At 40.1% G+C, this 22,244-nt stretch overlaps 1 protein-coding gene across 6 annotated transcripts in view; it reads left to right on the forward strand.

Moving 5' to 3' along the window:
* ARID1B (AT-rich interaction domain 1B) overlaps positions 1-22,244 on the forward strand; it is a 326,453-nt gene that overhangs the window by 237,079 nt on the left and 67,130 nt on the right. For all 6 annotated transcript variants that reach the window (XM_080585917.1, XM_080585915.1, XM_080585913.1 and 3 more), the window contains 2 exons: positions 5,526-5,615; positions 21,137-21,316. In XM_080585917.1, the coding sequence (XP_080442043.1) occupies positions 5,526-5,615; positions 21,137-21,316 (270 nt within the window). The remainder of the gene's footprint in view (positions 1-5,525; positions 5,616-21,136; positions 21,317-22,244) is intronic.

Genomic DNA, 22,244 nt, shown 5'->3' on the forward strand with positions numbered 1-22,244 from the left:
AATTTGGCTGAAGTTGACAATCTCCACGCTTGCAGCCGCTTTGCGCTGCTGCAGTGGAACAAATCGGCCGCTTGCGGTCTCACCTTCAGGCAGCCACGCAGCCACCGGCCAAAACCACCCCAAGGCTGGAGGGCTCCAGGCTCCTATGGAGCTCCCAGGTCACAGAGGTGGAAATTGGCTGAGTGAGAAGGCAGCAGCGGATTGCCAGCACTGCTGTCACTAGCAAGGGGTTGTTAGCTGCAGCACGGTGCTGAGCGGAGCCAGCAGGCTTGGTTCGAGCACAGGTGCCTGCATTTCCCTCCCGGGTGGTGCAGCGGGGCCCTGGCTGTGTGAATAGCCAAGATATGGTCTGAAAATCTGAAAAGGTGTTCATGCTGCTGACCTTTTAAAGTATCTGTTACGATGTGGATACAAGGAAGACTTTAATATTTCGTGCGTCTTAATTTGAGGAAACGCAGGCAACACTTGGTTTTTGTTCAGATGAGTACGTCACTTTAAAAATACTGATGATACAACAGGAAGCTTGGTTACAATGCATAAATTAAGGAAGAAAATAATCTTTCTTCTTTAGAGGTCACAGGCTCTGTAAGATGAAAGAGATAACACAAACCACATGATCAGTCTCCCTTTACGCTGCCCATAGAAAAACTTCTTTCCTTTGAGGTCATTTGCACCTCACTTCCAATTTCCTGAAAAGCCCATTTAAAACAATCCCATACAGAAGCCTATTTATGATCTTTCATTTCTGATGTAGGGATCTGAGACCGAGTGTCCCTTCCGGTCTGCGAGCCTTTACTGTCACATTGACTGTGATATAATCCCATTATTTTATCAGGTTTCATCTTAATACTCACTAGGTTTCCTGGACCTCATTATTCCTAAAAGGAAGTTGTTTCAAATTCCAGTAATGGTTTGATGATCATCCTAAACATGGTGCTCTCTTCCCTCCCTGATATTTAGCTGCAAATACATTTTTAAAAAGACATCACAAAATAGCAGCTTTACTTTTTGCCACGCTAACTAATATGCCCTCCTTCAGTCTCCCGTCATGTCATGCTCATAGCCATTCTCAGTTCCCATTCCAGTTAGCATTAGGCTTTTTTTAATTTTGTGTTCATGAGGGCTCATCAATGGCACATCAGCAGTGGCGTATGTTTCCTTACCTCCACTGGAAATAATTCTCCTAATTCATCCTAATAATATATACGTTTTTTGGTTCAGGGTGACAGCAAATGGTTAGTTGTAATTATCAAAAAATATAGTCAGATTTTCCCTCCTTGCCTTTTCCCATTTATAACTGATAATCCTATAGCTTTTCAGTTAGAAAAGGCCTCTTTCTGGTCCGTAAGTATAGATCTTTGCGTTTTTGTTACTCCAGCATAAAAGGTGGTCCAGTTTCCTAGATAGCATTTTGATCATCTGTGTTATTGACTATGCTTCCCTACTTAGTAGTTAACCAATGTGATTAACAGAGTCCTAGTGCTTAATTCCTAAAATAGATTGAGAATTGTCCCAAATACGACCCACAAGATCTTTAACTTCTGACTTTCCTACAGCCTGATGTTCCCCTTTCAACACAGTCTGTTTCTGTGATCAGTCCCCCTGGTCCCCATTTCCCAGTTCCTTACGCATCTTAAAATTCTTGTAGTGATATCCCTCCTTCCCTCTTTAACCAGTAATTTCCCAGGGGGAACCTGTTATCACTGAAGTGCTTTCTTGATTCAATTGTTCAGGCGCAATTCTGTGAGGTATTGTCCAGAGCAGTACCGAGCACTGCTACCAAGCATCCTCCAGTGTCATTACATTGATGGGAGCAGAGAGCCCTCAGCATGTTTCAAAACGTTACTGATTTGGGCAGTAATTCATCGTAAGGACCCCTCCCCAGCAGGATATCAAAGGTCTGCTCTTTCTTGCTACGTTGGCTCTAAGGAATTTACTTTTTACACTTTAACTGCAAATTTCATGGCTACCGTTATAATGCAATCACCGTTTAGTACTTTTCTCAGACCACCTTTTCCAAAGGTACAATGAATGCAGTCTTCTATTTCAAGCAAAGATTTACAGAGTCTCATGCAAAATGTTTAAAAGCATTTCTAACATAATTTTTAAAATAGAAAACCAGCTTATAACTATGTTATTAAGTCGTTCAAATTCTCTCACCTCGTCAACTGAGTTTACTTTGTTAAAAAAAAAAGTACAATGTATAAGGTATGCTGCTGCTTTTGGTAGTTTTAGCAACTGATTTTAAGATAGTTATATACATTTTAAAATCATTTTGCTCCTCTGTTAAGTCTAGGTGAAAGAATGAGTGTGTCATTATCTACCCTTTTAACATGCATTATTGTATTTGCTGTGATTTTGCATAAGAAAAATATTGTGAAACATCAGTAGTGTTTACTTTGCAGAAGTTTTGGCAGGTAGAGTATCTCAGCAGTGTGATAACAACACTATACAAAACATGGGAAAAGGGCATTCCTGTTTAAACTTCCATCTGCGTACCACTGGGTCAAAAGAGGCAGTAGTCTGTCAGTGAAAAAAATCGTGTTTTTTTTTTTCCTCTTACATAGCCGTAGAAATGATGTTTAAAAAGAAAATAGATTGTTTTCTTTTGTAGAAGTTTTCCTTCCCTAATAAAATACAGAAGTCTGTTCATGTATAATTTAAAGTAGCTTCCAAGAATACCAGCTACTATACTGGCTGAAAGGGAGAAGGATTAATATCATTTAAAGGAAAGAAATAAAAAATCTTTAAGGTCATTTCTTTTCTTGACAAAGGAACTTTGAAAGCATGGCAGACAGGATCTTCAAAGGTTTTTAAAAGTCCCGTCATCCACTCCCAATCAATAGCAGTTAGATACCCAAATTAAGAGTTCAGTTCAAGCCTTCAAAGGTATTTGGGTGCTTAACTTCCTTTTAGCTTTCAGATCACTTCTAAGGATAAAATGACAGGCCAACTGAAAATTTTTTTGTGCAGTACTCCGTGTGTCCAGCACCTGGATAATTTGTAGTACCCAGTGATAATTAACATAATGGCCACTTCTGTTGCAAATTTATTCCTTGTTTGAATGTGTGTAGAGTTGGTTGTCTCATTTATGAAATTGTTTTCTTGTGTGAAACAACAACTTTGGTTTCCAGTTTCTTTCAATACCAAAAAACAAACAAACAAACAGAATGCAGACTTCAAAAAGTGAACTAAAATAGCATTTATGTTTACAGAGGTTATAAACATTTTCAGTGAATTTGCAAAACTCCTGAGGTTGGATTCCCAAAGGATGCAGATGAAAATGATTTCTTTGTAACATGTCGTATATGCTCAGTTCTAGAGTTTGACTTTCCCTGTCTGTGCTTGCACATCTGCATGTGCAGGATAAGGCTTCTGCCAGATAACTGAACTTATTATCAATGTAAAAAGTTAGAGACCTGCTATAAATGTAGTCAAAATATGTTGCCTAGTACAGATCTTCTGTGCAATATTAATGTCTCTTAAAGTTTGCCAAGCCTCCACCTGGTGGGGGTCCCACTGGGAGCTGTGGGGTGCAATCAGGAGTACCTCTGCCTCTACTATTAAGTATTTTGAAAAATCTTAGATGGTTTTCAGGAGAAAAAAAAAAAACAAACAAACAAAAAAAACAAAGAAGAAGATTTACTGGAAGCACTCTGTCTGATAGCGGTGCCTCGGGCATGCGCGGTGGCAGTGGCAGCTCGCCGTGTTAGCATGGCGCTACTGCTTGTTTGCAGTTCAAGCCACCGAATCCTTTCTGTCAAGCAGAAGGTGTTCAGTACAGTGCAGGCACGTACTGTTGCCACAGCCTGCCCATGAGTGGCATCAACACAAGTCGGTGTGTTCGGTCACACACCCTGGGGCTCCCGGCCAGGCCGTGGATCCCGGAGCTGCGGGTGCCAAGTGGCATCGTTGGGCCTCCAGCCCAGCGTCTGCGTCTCTGAGACTGTTGTCACAGCCGCTCATGCTCGTGTTGCCCGTCATGCTTCCTAGCACACAGGCACCTCAGCTGAGTAGTTAGGTGGTGGTCACACCCTACATTTTATGGTTTTTCCTTTTGTTCATTGCAGTTCTCTCATTGCTTTGGCTCCAGTGCACAGGCCCGCCATAGCTGGTGGCTCTGAGGCCGGGAAGCGGCAGGGCAGGGAAGGGCAGGGCAGGCACATCCCCTTTCCTCCGTTTTATTTCCAGCTTTGGGCACTTCGTAGCTCTAAAGAAAGAGCAACCCCTGCTGGCTCTCCTTCAGCTCTGCTCCCAGCTCCAGAAATAGCCACAGGATCCTCGCCTCAGCCATTAAAAAAGGGTGGCTGCTAAGCACGAGGAAATGATTCTCAGCAGGCACAAATCTATTTCATGTGTTTTTATTCTTTCCATTTCTTTTAAACGGAAAACAATCTGAGCAGTTTCTGAGGATGAGGGATATAAATCTGTCTGCTGCTATTTATACCGTGCTCGTCACTGCAGTGGCTAAGTGCTTAAAATACATACTTGCTGCCTAACCTGAGGTGGTCTTCAAGCTGCTATGGCTGTCGAGAGCAGAGGCGACTCAAACCAGCAGCGACCAGGAGGCCAGGAGATGCCCAGCTCTTGGTCTTCTTCCTCCTATGGGGTGCGAAGCCGCTGCCGTGCTGTAGCAGTGCAATGGGGGTGGCGAGGGCCCTGTGCTGGACGCGGCGTTGAATTGTGGCCCAGAGAAGGGACTTCAATGAGCACCTGCTTCGAGCACTGCGTAGCACTATTGAAAGGGAAGATTTAGTGTCCTAAGCCTCACAGGCAGCATTGTGTGTGCCATTCTTCCTCTTTGGGTGGGTAGACAGCTGTGGGTAAACTGGGGGTGTCTTTGAACAAGGCCATAGAAATGAGCCTGTCTGTTCTGGATGGATATTTCAGTAAGCAAATATCTTCCCTTTGCCTTATTTGAATAATAAGATACCCCTTTTCTGTCTGCTCCCTTTCAAACATGCTTCACGTTTACCATGCACACCTACGTATTACTCTTTATTCCCATGTTCTGTGTGGACATTCAAATAACATTAAAACCACTGATTCATTGAAATACTTTTTATTGTTGTTAGTCATTTTTGTATTGACTGAATTTTTCGTTGGTAATATTGCTGGCAGTGGGCCATGTCTGCCTGGCTGGAGGCCAGTTTAAGCTCGGCAGGATGAGCCCTATTGTTCAGCAGACTTGGATTTTGTTAAACTCTCTAACAGAAATATGTGTCAGGAGATTTGCAGCTATAAATTGGATCATGTCGGTGAGGTTGGGAACTCGCTCAGTACAAAATTGTACATTCCGCCATGCCTGTTGCTAAATATGTTTATGCATCTTTCCTCCGTGGGTTTCCAAAGCAAAAAATGAAGAAAAAAAATGAAAAAAGCTGAACCTGTTGAGCTCTGTTTTTAACTTATACAGCTGGTACTTTCTTTGATGTTAAGTGGTTTAAAAATGCAGCAAGGCTTGGTTTTGTGCATTGCAATGTTAAAAGCAAGTCTATTTTCCCTTTCTTCTCTGTGTGTTACAGGCAGTCAGATGCCACCGCAGCCTCCTGGCAGCCAGTCAGAATCCAGCTCCCACCCTGCTTTGAGCCAGTCACCAATGCCACAGGACCGAGGTTTGTTAGGTGTTTGGGTCTTTTTTATAGTTGGTGCCGAGTTCAGTCTTCATTTTAAGTTGCACATTAGTAATGTGAGATTTCCTGGTATTTTATTTTTCCTTTTCCCAGAGAAAATAATGACGATCCTTATTTTAAAAGGCTCTGGGGGTTTCCTTCTCTGGGGAAAGAGCAATTGAATAGCAGGTTTTACCAAAACATAACTGGAAACAAGGTCTTTTTAAAATACAGTGAATACCCAGAGTATAAAAGCAGTTTTCTGTAAATGATTGATTTATGTCCCAGAAAATTCAACTTTTTGTTGTCTGTCTTGGAATGGAGATCTATAGAAAGTACTATAGAAATTTTAGTAGCTGCAAGCACTGTAGTTTTGATACTGTTCTTAGAATTCTCGTCTCTGATGTCTTTGCATGGACATGATAGCTAGTGCTCTAGCCAGTTGTAGAAATAAAAATATCTTTAAATATAAAGGGAAATGAACTATTTAGGTCAAATAGTTCGAAGATTCGGAAATTCTACAAGGAAAAACCTTTCAGGCTGCAGCACTGTTCTAAAACATTGCTTCCTAGCAAGCGCTCACCAAAATAAATGGAGAAATATTTTTTCTTAACGTTACTGTTTGTAAACGTTAAGCCCTTTTCCTTTTGCCTCCTTCCTCCCTACCTCACAAAAAAAAGAATTATTACAGCCTTCTCACAAGGCCATATGATCAACTGCTGTAAACCGGGCATCCTGTCCATGCAGTGGTTAACATGTGCCAGCAACAAGCTTGCAAAACAGACACATGATAACTGTGATAAACATGGAGTTATTTATGAAATGCCCCTCCTAAAATGTCTTGCTACCAGAAATATTCCAAGTAGCACCATATGGGGATACCATAAATACTAGAAGTTTTCTCACAGTGAAACAAGTTGAACTCACAGAATGACAAATTTCTGGGACAGCATCCAGGAGAAATGAAGAGGATTCACAAAGAGGAGGAAAGAGTCCTAATTTTTGCTATTTTTCTGTGTTGGATGTCACCTCCTCCAGGAATGCTGATTAATGAGAACATTAAATAGAAAATTCCACATTCAACTCATTTATTTTATTTCCTTTGCAGGTCATTCTTCATACATAGTTAGTGCAGGGACTTACTTTCCCTTAAAATGTGTTTTAGAGTAACGTACGTGCTTGGTGAAGAAGAGTGGCCTCATTACCCGATACAAAAGTGTTATGTTTTGTAGGACAGAATGTCACAAGACAGTGGGAGTGCATCAGGTTGAGGCTTTGAAGACCAAAGCATCTCCGAAAGATGTGTGCGTTTCTTGGCATGATTGGGTCTTGGCACTAAATGTGGCACTGCTCAGTAATAAGTGTTTCTGCAGTGTGTGTTCCTCACCTGGCTTTGGGGGATGAGTTAGGTGGATCTGACTGAGCTGTACAGTTTGGTTGAACCTTTTGACTGTTCTTACAGAACAAAACCGGGTGTCAGTGTATGGTCAGGGGAGACAGAGAGGCATGCAGAAGTAAAATTAAGAAGACAGCTACTAAAACTGGGAAGTCAAACAAGTATATAACAGCAAGGAAAATAAAATTTACAGGTTGATGTAGTGTTGTTCTTCATCTATGGGGGGAATAATTGTGGGCATGTTCTTAGAGGAAATGTGTTTGGGAATGTTAACACAATTTTTTCACATTTCATATGTAGAATCTGGTGCAATATGCATGATCCTTGTGACCCATCTTGTACAAGAAGTTCATTTGTTTCATGCAGAAGATATGAAATTTGTAACTAGCTAGGTCATATTGATTTTGCAGAACGTGTTCCCCAAAGCTTCTCTAAAGTCTGCGCTATACGTGCATAAACATGCGTGCATTCCCTTTTGCGCCCTGTCATTGATTAGAGGCTCCTTTGAAATGGAAAACTTCACCTTTTAAAAAGGCTGTTACATTAGTTGATTCCTTTGCTTGCTTGAACTGGTTTCCACTGAACTTGAAGACAGGAAAGAGGGGGAGTAATGGGGACTCAAAGGGAAGGTGCTTGTCATTTACTGATAAAAACCTGAGCAGAAAATCGTTGCTGCTAAGGACACCTGATCCATAGGCATCTGTTACAGTAATTTAAACTCATGGCTTACTGATGCACTTTCTACCAAAAAAAAAAAAAGGAAAAAAATGAAAACAAAAAGCCTAGAGACCCTTCATAGGATAAGGTAAAGTTATTTGTTTTAGTACTTTGTATAACATTTCTTTCCTTATTTAGAGAGATAATTGAATGAACAACAGGCTGCTAACAGTTTCCTGAAGAGAATCCCTTGCTCTCAATGCTTGGAATAAAAAAATGTTATCTATCAGATATTGTAAAATTTGATTATCAGGTGGAGTCTGAACTGTAGCACTTCTGGATGCTAAACCACTACCTTGAACCATTAAGTTTACACATCTTTATTATTGAAGTGTTTGATTATATTTTATCCTACTTTACGTCGTTACTCAGCACCCAGCTGGGACTTCTTATGTTTGCCTGCCTAAGGCTATACATCCCTGTCATACAGTGCAGTATGAAGCAATGAGCATATGAAAAGCACGTGAAAATGAACATATGAGCATGTGAAAATGTAGTCGTGGCTGTTGAAGCTAGTCATTGAAACTTACTGCTGGGAGGGATCCATGTTTTGCTCTTTGTTTCTCATATAGCTACTCCAGGTTTTTCTTTACTGTGACCAAAAGGAGATTTTTTATTTTTTGTATTTATAAATTTTAGTTACGTCAGCCTCTAGAAGTAGGGAAGCAGCAATACCTCAGCTGTGGTACCCATTTGGCGAATACTTGAAGTACAGGGACTTAGGTTCCCTATTCTCAACTGTACCAACCTACCTGATCTGTTGAAGTTTTGGAAGCTGCACTTTGAGGATGTGCTCAGTAGCCAAAACTGCTCCGTGGGCCAGAAAGTGTCTGTATGGATGAAATAGAAACCAGCATATCCAAATTAACCCCCTGAGCTAGTTTCCTGAAGTGTGAAAAGGAAGTCTTCTATCCTGGCCTTTAGTTTATACTCCCACTCTTACTTTTGCAGCCTAAGGGAGATGTCCATTAGGAGATGTGTGTATGGATATTCACGTATGTAAACACTAATAGGGGAGAATGTGTCACAATAATGCTGAAACAGACACTTTCACTCTGGGAGAAATGAATGGTTCCTTACCTAATTTTGAAAAAGCGTAGAAAACATACCAATTTTAAGTAATATTTTTCATGCTTTTCAAGTTGGGTATCCACACGTCCAGTTTCAATCTCGTATTAAAATAGTGAATTGGGAGCTCCTGAAAACCATTGAATTTAATGGAAACAGTTAATGACTTCATGTTATTACTCCAGCAAGCACCCTCATAATGGGGATACTTACAGAAGCCTTATTTATTAGTGCAAATGTATATGGGTCAGAATTAATTTTTAAAAAATCTTTAATTGTTTTCCCCTTATAATTTTCACAGCGGTATGTAGTTAAATATTCATGATAATGCTGATGATATGCTAAAGGTCTGAAATAGATCTGGAGCCTCAAAATCAACACAGGTTATTTAACCCTTTTCATCTAATGCACCATTGGGGACTTGCTCAGTGAAATCCCAGAGCACTGGAATAATTAGAAGATAGTAATGAGGATTTAATTAGTCCTTGAGATATGCTGAAATAGGACCACTGAGAACTTTTCTGTTTGGACATGGATTGCAAGCAGAATTGATGGCGTTGCAGCTGCTGTGATGTGCTGGAAAATGTATTCTGTAGCTGGAGGCATTTTCATGGCACCATTCTGTGCCTGTCAGATCTGTGTGGAAAGTGCCCGGAGTAAGCACCTCCAAAATTGTTGAATAGTAGCCTTCCTCTTCTCTATCACCTTCTCCCAGTACCTTTTCTTTTTTCTATTTTTTCTTTTTCCTTTTTTTCTTTTTCTTTTTTTTTTCTTTTTGTCATCCTTTCCATTCTGGCTGTTTATTTCTTTCTGCTGTTGACACGATCTAGCTGTTGAGGATTGTTGTACAGTTATATGCTCTGTGAAAACATACCACAAACAGGGACAAGGAGTAAGAACAGGCTTGTGGGAGTACAGGTGTTATACTAAGCAAAATTGGGATCTTTTTGACACAAGTGCTTGTAAGCTTTATCTTCAGATCTAGACCTTATTTAGCGTTATATCTTCACAGAAGTGATATTTATCAGTAGCTGCAATATAGTAAATTTAAATAGCTTTTTTGGCAGCCAAGATGTTATCCAGCAAGAGGTAGTAACAGATGGGATGTGATCAGGCATTTTGATGTTCTCTTTGTGCTTCCCTATAAACACTAAGTAGCAACTGAATTTCTCTAACTACAATTTCCTAATTTGCACATTAGATTTCATACAGGTATTTTTATCCCTTTGAACTGTTTTGTGGGCATGCTTATTTGTACACGGTCATCACATAAATTTCACTGTCATATATCTAGCAAAATATAAATGTTTTTTCCTGCATTGACGACACAGAATACCAATCTGGTATTTTGCTCCTACGATTTCTGATCAGATTTATGGTTTAATACTGACATTTGATGGTAGAGATTCTTTTCCCTGAAATCTATTTTCTTCTTAAAAAAAAAAAAAAGAAACTAGAAGGAAGAAAATAGATCAAAGAATTCTTATTGCAACAAAAAAGATACTATAGTTTGCTTTTAGATCTTAAAAAGACTTTTTCCCTGTGAATACATTTTTTGCTCTCATTTGGGGATTTGGGATCTATTCAGAGCACTGAGGAGCTACAGAATAAAATGATTCTTGTCATTAAAATTCTTCTGCTTGCCATGTTAACGATGACACCACTTAAGGTTAAATCAGACTTGGTAATAAGTTTACTTGATGTAGACTGAAGTGTTTCAGGCTCTTAAGGAAAGATGCTTGAGACATGCACTGAGTGCAAAGCCACAGGTATGTTTGAGTGCCTCTTCTGCACATAGTATTCTCCAAGTGGGTCAGTACAGAGGAGCTAAGCTCCAGCTGGTATACAGGAACACCATGCCAGGCTGGGAGAAAAATCTTCAAGCCCACAAAACCGGGGTTAGATGAATTGTGCCCTCAACAGCCAGAAAACTGCTTCGTGTAAGGAGAAAAAGTAGGCTGTAGTTGAAGATGTCACATGTCTTTTGAGGGAATTATTCCATTACAAGGTTAGCCGTGTAAAACATCTCTTTCATCACAAGTGATGTGACAGACCATATCAGCACTCCCATCCCCACTTCTTCTGAAGGATGCGCAGGAACATACAGAGTTGATCTGTATGTGAAGGCAGGGCCATGCATGGAGCCACGCACTGAACTTCTCGTTGACTCAAAAAGTTACGTTAGTTTCTCACTTCAGTAAGCATTAAATTTATCAGCAGTCTTCAAAAGCATCAGTCCATCTTTTTTTTTAACTGTTTTTTTTAATTGATTGAAAATTTATTTTTTTTAAATTGACTGAAAAAGTCCTGATGCTTTAACTTAGATATAAAAAAGTAATTTAATCTTCCTTTCATTTGAAATGTGTTGGTCTGATGAGCAGGGCTGTTGTTTGTTGCTTTTTTAATGTAAACACACTTCTTTGCTGTTTTTGTTGCAGTAGCATCCAAAGGCCCCATTTTTGTACCCGTTGTAGTGTACTGCATCATACACCGACGTAAGCTTTTGCTGTGCAATGTGCGTGCCTTACAATGATGAATCAAGATCTTTGGGATCACAGGTTACTGGTTCTCACACAGAGCTGCGGGAGAGAAGAGTTTTGTGCCTGTTTTTCTGTCATGCGTTGAAGGAAGGCTTGCTCTTCTGGCTTGGAACGTATTTGGAATGATACTGCTGTGCCAAACCAGGTTAATTCTTAAAGGAATCAGTCGCCATCTCAGGATGTTGGCTGCAGGCTGTACTTGGATTTCAGACATATACCAGCCAGAGTCAGCTTTAGGTTGATCTGATTAGTTGTGGTGTGCACTAAATATGCAGCAGTGCCGGCTGTCTGCAAGAGGACAGGGTACGATTTGCATGTGATAAGGCACTCTGGGAGAGGGCAAACCTGCAGAAGTAGGATTTGAAGTAGATAATAATATCTGTACATTCAAAACCTGGAGTCAGGTCTCCCAAGTAAATTCTGTATACTAGCAGCTGGTCATTGCTTTCTTCTTGCTGACGTTAAATCTTGTTATACTTGGGGATGAATCTTTATTTCATTTTTTAAACTAAATTGGGGATTCTCTTTTTGAGATTAGGGAGTAGAATTGAATTATTCTGAGAGAGTTTATATAGTTGCCAGCACAGAGACTTCTCAATAGAAAAGTTTCCACTGACTTCATTAGACAGACTTCAGATTCCCTGCCCCTGGGCTCAGGGAGTGAAGTAAGCCACAAGCCGCCATCGGTGAAGAACTTGACAAAGCATCACTCGATGTTCCTGCCGCCAGGCTCACTGCAAAGCTGTGAGCACCGTCCCGGTCCCTGGGACAGCCTCCCATCATGGCCTATAAAACTCCGAGCCACCTGTGCTCTGCCTGCGTAACGGCATCATTGCTTCAAGGACGCCCTGCTCCCTCGGCACCTGGGTTAACCTTTTTATGAAGCTTCTCTAAAAATAAAGAACTTCGGATCTAAGGTCCTTTATGTCTTTTTAAGTTCATATGTAGGGCAGTGAGCTGAAATCTATATAATAATGTGTGTATTAATAGCTAACACTAGATAGTTCTTTTCATCCCAAAGGATCCCAAAAGGCTGCAGAATAAACACTCGTCAGGGAACAGCTGCAAATCAAGGAAGGGAAGAATCAGTCAAATCATAACTCATGGTAAAATAAGACCGAGACGAAGACATTTGGGACTGAGGACAACATGCTGATTTTGTATTTTTGAAAAATACTATTATTTATTTTACGTGCATACAAGACAGAAATGAGACACCGTATGTATTTTAGTCGTGTCCACAAAATCCATATATATCTCACGGTATTCAATATATTTACTTCATGAAAATGAAGATCTGAGTTGAGCCATGGAACCTTTGAACAGAAGTCTCTGGGGAGGTTAAATTTTTCAAACCTGAAATTTAGACCATTAAGCCTGCAGGCCTTGCACATTACACATTGAAAAATGCTGTTCCTTCTTTGCTCTCCTCCGTGATTTTCATAAGTATGCATGTTATTAGGGAAACTTAGACAAATGTTGATTGTATAAAGCAGGCAGGCTCCTCAGGTTTTTCACATTGCTGCTCAGATTAATTCCAGCAGCCCAAGCTACCCAGTGAAATCGAGGATTTGCTTCAGCTGGGGAGGTGTGAGGGGGGTTTGCTTTCGTACTGCAATTCACCATTACCCTGATTTTCCAAGCGCTGTAGTAAAAGCATCGTGCATAAGGCATGTTACAGTAACAAATTATGTGTAAGACAGTGGATGAGCAATGAGTTTTTGCTCTGTCTGTTTATCAACATCTCCGCAAATGTCTTTCCTTCTCTGAACTTAAAATTTACATCAGAGAGCATTAGGCAAGGTTTGTATTAGGAAAAGGTTAGATATTTCTTCTCCAGCTACCATATGGGTAATCTGTCTGATCCTTCCCCAGATTCTAATTTATCAGTGATAGATTATATGAATTTCAAGGCTAGGCAGTAGCTGAGGGAGGTTTAGGGGTGGGAAAATTTTAAACATTATTGCATGCTATACATAGACAGGGTTTTGTAATATCAGAGAGAGGGAAGCAGGGGAGATTCAGCCAGTTAACCTAATAGCACAGCTGGTAAAACACCAGGGGGTCTGGGTTAAAACCTTAGCTAGGTCATTAGTTTCCATCTTCCCCAAAGCTATTCACATAGTGAAGAGAAGCAGTCAGACAAATACACAGTGAAGAGTCTGTAAGATACATAATGAAGCATAATAAGAAAATACTTTAAAAATAAATAAAACCAATCCAGTGCTTTTTCTTAAATAGAACATTGATCTTTTTGTGAAAAGGAAGAAATACCTCAGTGATCTTTGCAGGAAGCACCAATTTTGCTAAAGTGATGTTTTCCAAAACTGCTATTTTATGTACGCAAAGAAACATCGTTGAATGGGTGTGAAGAAATGTGGCAGTCATTCTGCAGACATTAGCCGATGCCAACATGAAAATGGATTGTCCAGGTACAAAAGAGAAACCATGTTGCTGTTACTCTGGCCCAGAGAACTTTGCATGTTTTTAGTAGCACCCTGTGCACTTGGAGAAGAAGGAAAAGCTTTATGTTTCGTGAAGAAATTGCCCAATGTAGAAATTAAATTTTTTTTTTTTTGCAGTTAATGGGGAAACAACAAAGAAAAACTTTTTTTTTGGTGTTTTTTTTTCTTTTTTTTTCTTTTTTTTTTGTAAAATAGACTGTGATTGGAGAAAGAAGTGAGGAATATATATATTTTTTTAGCTTTTATAAAAGTAAAAAATGTATATATCGAGAAGATTATTAGCCTTCTTTAAAGACTAAAGAATAAGCCTCTTAATTTCTCCAGTGTCAGTGGTCTCAGTGCATTCTTTCATGCTGCTACCCTTCAGTTGTATGAGTTGCTTCTCAGCAGAAGTGTTCACTCAGTAGCAGGGATATTAGCAGAGCTCTAGTGTAGTTACTGCCTGTGTATTACCCGTGTCATTGTTGCTGCTCGGGACACATCTAACAGGCTCATACCAAAGCCATCCAAAGATATTTTATTGGCGCAGTGCTGTAACTTAGCTGTGCTAAATATGAATCAGAATCTTGTTTGCCATCTGTTTGTGAAGGTGTTTTATTGGATTATTTTTTTTTTACCAGCCTATTAACTGGACAGGAACATTGAGAATTAGTATTTACATCATCTAAATGAGGTTTACACTCCAGAAGCTGATCTATTTGGGCTCACCAAGCCATCACCTTGTTGTATGCATTACTAAGCTGTATGTTCCATGCATGACAAATACAGGTTTTGTATATACTGTCACCGGTCCAGCTGGGCATATTTTCATAAGGCTATCCTCAAGAAAATGAGAATAAGAGCTGAGAAAAGTACATCACCTGTAATGTGAAGAAATCTTGTGACTCTGGAGGCCAGTTCTCTTATGCCACCTACATGGTTTCACTGGATTTACTTGGGCTGCATTCTGGTAGATGGGTCAGACCTTCCCCAGGTTATTCATTACTGTTATTTGTTTAGTCTTGTATAAAATTTCTGTCATCTTAGATTTTTTTTTTCCCAATATCTAAGTATCCCTCACTGTGACCTTTTTAATGAGCCATTCACGTGTTGACCACACTGTTAGAAGGCGTTCATTGTGGTACCACCACCCGTCTGTGCAGACAACCTGGTTTCATACTTAGGGTCCTGGTATCTCGGGTTCATGCAACAGTAACAAACTCTTTCAATTACTGAAACTCTCTGTTAGTGTTTGATTTTGTTCTGCTGGGTGGTTTCCTCGGGGTGCTCTGAGGTGATGACTGTGGGCTGGGCAAAAACCCCGATAATGGTTCACCAGTCCAAAGACCTCCTCAGCTGAGGTGCCACCTGAGACTTGCCATCGGAGATGGGCAAGCCAGGGAGAGTTGCAGACTAGCTGTGATATTCCTGAGCATCCTTCCACGGTAACAGCTTGCCAAATTTTATTACGTTAAGTGCACGGAATATTCTTTCTTGTTCATTTAGCTCTATCCTGCTACTTCTCATCCAGTGTTGTTTACCTATGGACAAGCTGCATTTGGAATTAGCCGCTCTAGATCCGTCTCAATTCTGTTGTGTTCTGGAAATCTTGGGACAGTGAATACAGCCCAGATGGCTGTCTGAGGAAGGAATGTCTGCCAGGAACTGTGTCACAAGTGTGCAAACATTTGCTCTTTTTTCTCGGGGGTACCGGTCAATGCCGTGTTAACACACTAAGCATTGGTAGTTTGTGTGATTTCCCCCCTACACCTCCTGCAAGTTTTCCTTTATCAGTAGCGAAAACCAACTCTCTTTTCACATTTAATTCTTTTGAGCTGACTTCTAAGTAGAAAATTTCGTGTTATTTTTCTGTAGTTATTTGATGTTTAGAAAATGTATCCAACATGTTTCTGCTTTTCTCACTTTTCTCTGCTTTTCTTTTTTCCAGAGTAATAAGTGGGCCTAGCCCCTTCCTTAACATCTGCCCTCAAACAAGAGGAACTTTCCTTTGCCCAATTCAGAGGAGTTCCTGGGTTGTTTTGGTCCCATGCTCTTCCACTAGCCATACCTTCCTAAAAAGAGCAATAAGCAATAGCCTGATGTATTTTTTTTTTCGCACATAAGTTCTTTTTTTGTGAAGTACCAATGCAAGTTGTATCTTACCTTATTTTTTATTTATCACATTTGTAATTTAATGATGATCTGCTATTGCTGTAAACTCCAAAGTTTTCCTGAGCTTAAAATGAATAAGTGTTGTGTGTGTTTTCAGTTTTAAGTCGTTCATGAAAATCAATGAACTACTCCTGGCTAAATCAAAAGACCTCTCATTGACTGTGGGTTAAGTGTGTGCCAGTAGAGAGTTACTGTCTATCAGCAGATATACAATAACTTGTTACTTTGCAATCACTTCCTTTGCATTTTAGATCCTGCTTTCCTGGAAGGGCTTTTTCATATTCAAGCCAAGACTTTAAAAGATCAGAAGAATCCATTTCAGACTTCACAGCAACACCCAGCACATTCTATAGAGTTTTTTTGTGGTTAATACTAAAGGGATAGTATTCAGCAGATGATTTTGTATTGGTCATTGTACAAATGTAATTAAGAGAGCCTTAGCGCATAATTTCTTGAAAGTCTAGTAACTCACTGTTGTTAATCTCTTTTATGTATACGTATGCATAAGGGAAAAAAAAAGATTTTAAATGTTTTACAAAAGCACCATATATGATATTAGCTATATAATGTGTGCTAAAAGGTGTTAGTAATATAAAGGACATTGGGAAGTTCATTTTTGTCTTTTTCCTCAAAGGAGAAGAAACACTTATCTCACAAATATCATAAGCTTTATCTATTGTGTATTACATCTCTGCATTTTGCCAAAAAGGAAGAAGATAAATATGCTGCTGGGTGACCATTTTGAAACATTGTATATATGTTCTATCAGAACTTACAAACACATTACCATTAATAATAGTGAGCTAATTGTTAATAGTATGCTACTGTTTCATTTGTAACTGGAAAAAAAAAAAAAAGCAAAGATGGCTTTACAACTTCAATTGGGTTCTAATAAAAAGATCATTCTTTAGGTGTGTGAATATAGCATAAAAATAGCTAGAATATGAGAGTACTTCTGGAAGGCTCAATATATTCAGCTACTCCTGAAATAGCTTAGTTTGCTGAATTCCACTCAAGTGTTTTCTTGGTAAGTAATCTCTTGTAGTGATGGCAAGTAAAGCATCATCTGTACCTCTTTTATCACTAACATAAGGGGAAGGGAGTAGGGTTTGCTCACTGATGAGCATGTTGCCGTTGCAATTTTTAAAGCCTTAACTCCTGGCTGTTTCCTATCAATTTCTTTAAAAAACAATGACAAGAAAAAAACACCCTGTTGTCATAGAGGTTGACATGTCAGATGCAGTCTGGCTGTTTAATCATTCCACCGCCTTTACTCCAGTGCATTTCTAATGTAATCCTACTTCCTTTCTTTACAAAAGCAAACTTTATCTTAGATCTAATTTTCTGGAAAGAAAATTTATTTCTGTTTGTATCGGTTATAAAATGAAGTTGAACACTAGGGAAAATGTGTGTAAATAAAGAAAAATGAATGTATGCCAGCTGCTCCCTTTCATTTCTGATCAGATTTCTAGAATTGATGTTGTTTTCTCTTTCTGATGCAAGCATGTTAACATTTTGACCAGGAACCCTTTTTCTCTCTCAGACCTCTGAGCTTTCTGCAGATACTTGAAGCGCTTCAGACACGTGCACTGATCTCTGAAGATTTAGTGTGCTCTCACTGATAGATGAGGATAGAGTCATCTTTGTTCTAAGGGAATTCAGATCACATTATGGACCTGGTCTACCTTCTCCATGTCATATCTGTAACTGAAATAACTCCTCTACTCTCTGGGAAGAGGTTGGAGCAGATCCTATTTTAAGGCCGTGTTTCAACATAACATACAGACAGTAATATGGCACAGATATTCTTCCTGCATTTCAGGCTTCCTTTTTTGTTAATTCTCCACCTGTCCATGCTCAAGAGAAGATGGCAAAGCCAACCTCATCTGAGCACAGTCTCACACCCTCTGGGATGATGACACTGGTGCTTCACGTCAATAGCAGTTAAGGAGTCTGTTCTGTTTGTGTTAATCCAAGCCCCAGAGCTTACCTGCTCCACCTCTGTTGCAGCATCTGTATAAACTGAAGTCAGAGCATGGGCCTGGGTAGTGTCACACAGTTACCTCTGCTGTGTAATTACCGGCATGGCATGCTTTTGGCCCACGCCTGTGAGTGCTTCCTGAGCCACAGCCCACGGCAGAGATGAGGCAGAACAAGGACTGCATACAAGAGGCACATGGATAGTACTGCTAGGACCGAGTGGGGAGGTTTAGCCAAATGGACACAAGCGTCCCACACCGCTCTCTAGGCCAGGGAATGCCCCTGATGTGTTTTATTTATGACTGTGCACATAGCCTGGCAGTCTACTCCATAGCATCGGAAACAGATGAGAAGAATTTTCCTGAAGAAGAGGTCATCGGGGTGGAAACATTTATTCCATTTATTACTCCAGTCCCTTCAGGAGCTGTTCTGACAACAGCAGAGCTGGCTAAAACTGATGTCCATGTTCTCCACTAGACTCAACGACCAGCAGTTCCTCAGCATCTCCACTGGAAATCACTACAACCCATGCAAGCTGTAGCTTGTCAGTGTGTCATCCATCCTTGTGGTGTTAAGAAAAGTATGGCCTGTGATAACATAACTGGGCTGAAAACCCTCTATCACTAACACAGTGTTTGCAAAGTTATCTCTCATAGATTAAAAGGCCCATGGTGAACAGAAAACACTCACTTCTTACTAGATACAGGACTGAGTTTACTATCTTTATAATAAAAAACTTAGTGCGACCAGTACAAAATTTTTCATTTAAATGGATCCCGTGAGTGTGATATATATATGGTGTATGTGTGTCTGGAATGTGAGCATTTATTTCCTACAGACATACGATTGTATTAGGTTTTTAAATTAGTTATAGTACTGTCAGAAGCAGACATAGGCTTTATAATAAGATTTGTGTGAAAGTGGAACTATTTTAAAAAAAGAGGGGTCTGTTTCAAAATCAAGCTAAAAGGAGAAGTTCATATGAGCTTTTCTTTGCAGAAGTGTAGAGAAGCGTGAAGTGCCAATATTTACTAGTTCCCAAGCCTCCATTTCTCCTTCAGTTACTTGGCTTGCCCTCTCCCAGTGAGCACGGTTGGGCTTCCTTCAGAGCAGGTGCCGAGCTCTGACTTCACAGTTCACGTGTGATCAAATCAGGTGTCTGAGGTCAGGAAAACTCTGTGCATATCCTACCCAAAGTTACGGTTGTTAGAGTTTAAGTATGTTGTGAGTTGAACTATTCATAGTACAAAAGAACTGGGCACCAGTTGGAGCAAGGCCATCTTAGTGCTCATTTCTTTCCCTACAACTTGTGGCATTGAGCTTATTGTCTCTTTGATGGTGTTTTGGTGGCTGGAGAAACATGTTAATGGAAGAAAAGCCTGTGGAGGACTCAAAAACTATATGCTATATATTTTGTTTGGACTCAAAGCGTAATTTCTGGTAAAGTACACACCACTTTCCATTTGTACAACTTCGAGATACTGTCCCGTTCTGTAAAGCACCTTGTCTTGGGTTTGCAAACAGGCATGCGACGTGGAGAAAGCCAGGAAGGTCGTTCAACTGGTGTCACAGCAGTAGCAGCAGTGTTAGGACAACAAGCTTACCCCTTTCCCTTTGGGACGAGCTCATCGGAGCTGTGGTCTTCTCCCTGAGGGGAGACCTTTGAGCTGCCTGCAGTCCCCAGGGGCGGCGGAGGCAGCTCGCCAGTCAGAGGAGCTGTAGTACCTTGACGTTTTCAGGTGCTAGTTTGATCACACATCTGCATGTAGCTCAAAAAATAAGGTTTTTTTTATTCTGCTTTTTCTAATCCTCCTTTCAGCAGCATCCAGTCATCCACTGACTGTCAGGGCGTTTGTTCTTACCTCTCTCCCGTCCCTTCGCTGATGGAAGGAAAGGCCCAGCCAATGCTGACAGGCCGGGTATCTCCCTTGGCTTTCAACTTCAGACCTCCGCGCACACGCGCCACTAAAAGCGCTGGAGGGGAGAGGAAGCAGGCGCCTTCCACAAACACTGTTTCAGCCCTCTGCTATGGCAAAGCAGGGGTGCCTGGACAAGCTTCAGGGCAGGCCAGAATGCAGATTTGCTTGTGCACGTTTTCGTACCTCACAGCAATGTGTGGTGTCTCACGCTTCCCTGGGCAAGGGCGAGCCGTCAGGAGGCCTTTCGTGGAGCTGGTTGCAGCAGAGCAAATACTGTGCCTCTGCATACCCCTGTTTTGCCCCACAGAAATACAAAGATGAAATTTAATATGCAAACAGAACAGGAAAGAACACGGATTTCCTCAAGAAATAGGAAAATAACTTGCTGTCTCATCAGTACGTCCTCTTCAACGCTGAAAGCAGCACTAAAACTTATCAGGGTGAAATACTACAAAACCAACATCCCTTCATAGATGGTTCATGGGCAGGATTGCAGGATTTCTCCCATTTTGCGAAAACTAAGAAGAATAAACAGAGAAACCTTCTTCTACCTCTCGTTTACTAGGCTTGGTTCTGTTCCTTTATATGAAGTTTCCAGATTTTATAGCATTTTACTAGGTATTTGCTGCAGCTTTTGAACCTTAAATTAAATTGGGATTCGTTAATACATTTATGAAAGGAGAAGGAAGAGAGAATGCAGTACAGACATGCTGGTGACAGACTGGAAGAAGGACCTAGAGCATAGATATAAGCCAAAGTGACCTTTTTTCTGGCTGGTTTGGCTGGTCTTCACGAAAAGGGAAATCTTAGCTTCTGAGGATGTGTGGGCAATAGGAATCTTTACAGTGGACTTTTGTAGGCTGAAGGTATGCATTTTAGTAGCAAACTGTATTTTTGGAAGTTATGATATTCCTATCATCAGTCAGGCAAATTCACTACTATTTATTAGTTAATGCAGACATCTGCCTTTTTATTTTTTCTTCTAGAGATCATTCTAGTTTTAAAATCAGCAGCCATTTGTAACTAAGCAGGACTCCCCTGTCTTTCTTTTACAACTAAAAGCCTGTGAAGCTTGTATACAAGTTTTGGTTACTGAGACAGCTTTGCTGATTTTGAGGTGCATTTATTTTTGTTGTATGAACAATACTGTTTTTTTGGATATTTTTAGTCTGAAAATAACTAAGGAGTTTTGTTTGTTTTTTGTTTGTTTCTGGAATGTTAAGGATTTCTTAAATAAAGAACAGTCACATTAATATTAAATTTTACTTTGGTGCTTTTTTCCATTTAGGTTTTATGGCAGGCATACAGAGGAACCCCCAAATGTCACAGTATGGACCTCAACAAACTGGACCTTCCATGTCACCACACCCCTCACCTGGAGGCCAAGTGCATCCTGGAATTGGTAGCTTTCAGCAGAGTAATTCAAGTGGTACTTATGGGCCTCAGATGAGCCAGTATGGACCACAAGGTAAAATCCTTGCTGCTAATACTTATCATATTTTCATATACATATATATGTTTGTAAAAAAAAAAAAAAAAGAGAGAGATGTATATAAGAAGACAGATAGGTGTGTGACTTAATAAAAATATAAATAAATAAATAAATTAAATCCACATACAAACAAAACCCCCATGCCCCGTCCTTTAAAAAAAAAAGGTCATTCAGAGATGGAGGTAAACTGTTTCTGTTATTAGCACCTTTGTATAAAAATAGTGATGATAAACTGAGCAAGGAAGTGATGAATCTGTTGCATTGCCAGGGCTATTGTTTAGGAAGCCTAGCATGTCATGTCTGCGATGAAGCTGAGTTTGACCACGCATGGAATAAGGGTCCGAACGCCAATCCCAAAATAGGACTTCTTTTCTTAGGTGGAATCCCACGGCCAATCTGAGATAGTGCAGTGACTGCGAGGGTTAAAGTCTTCTAACGAGCATAATAATACAGTGGCTACTGTGGGAATATAATATTGAGCTCTAATGCATACGGTTTGTGAATTTTAACTAACCCTTCAGACTGAGAGAGACAGTTCCTTTTATTTTGCTTGTTTGACAAAATTGTTGAAGGACTAAAACAAAAACAGAAGAAACAATTTCTGCCCCTGGATGTTCAATGTATGCAACCTTGAACTTGTCTGTTGTTTTGCCTTTAATGGATAACCCCTATAAAGTATGCATCTGTTTAGAGGTTTAATGAACTTCAAGTCAAGCTGCAGAATATATAAGGGGAAGTATTTTCTTTAAAGGTACATCAAGAACCTCTCCTATTTCAGCAATTTCTACTATTTCCTTCTTATTGAAAATTGTTAAAAAGGATTGGAACCAGAAATGGGAAATTCCATAAGGGCCCAGTGGCTTGCCCATGCTAGCAAGGATGGTTATTTCGGTCTCCAGGGTTT

Source organism: Anser brachyrhynchus (assembly GCF_964034855.1).
Source record: "Anser brachyrhynchus genome assembly, chromosome: 3".
Lineage (NCBI taxonomy): Eukaryota > Metazoa > Chordata > Aves > Anseriformes > Anatidae > Anser > Anser brachyrhynchus.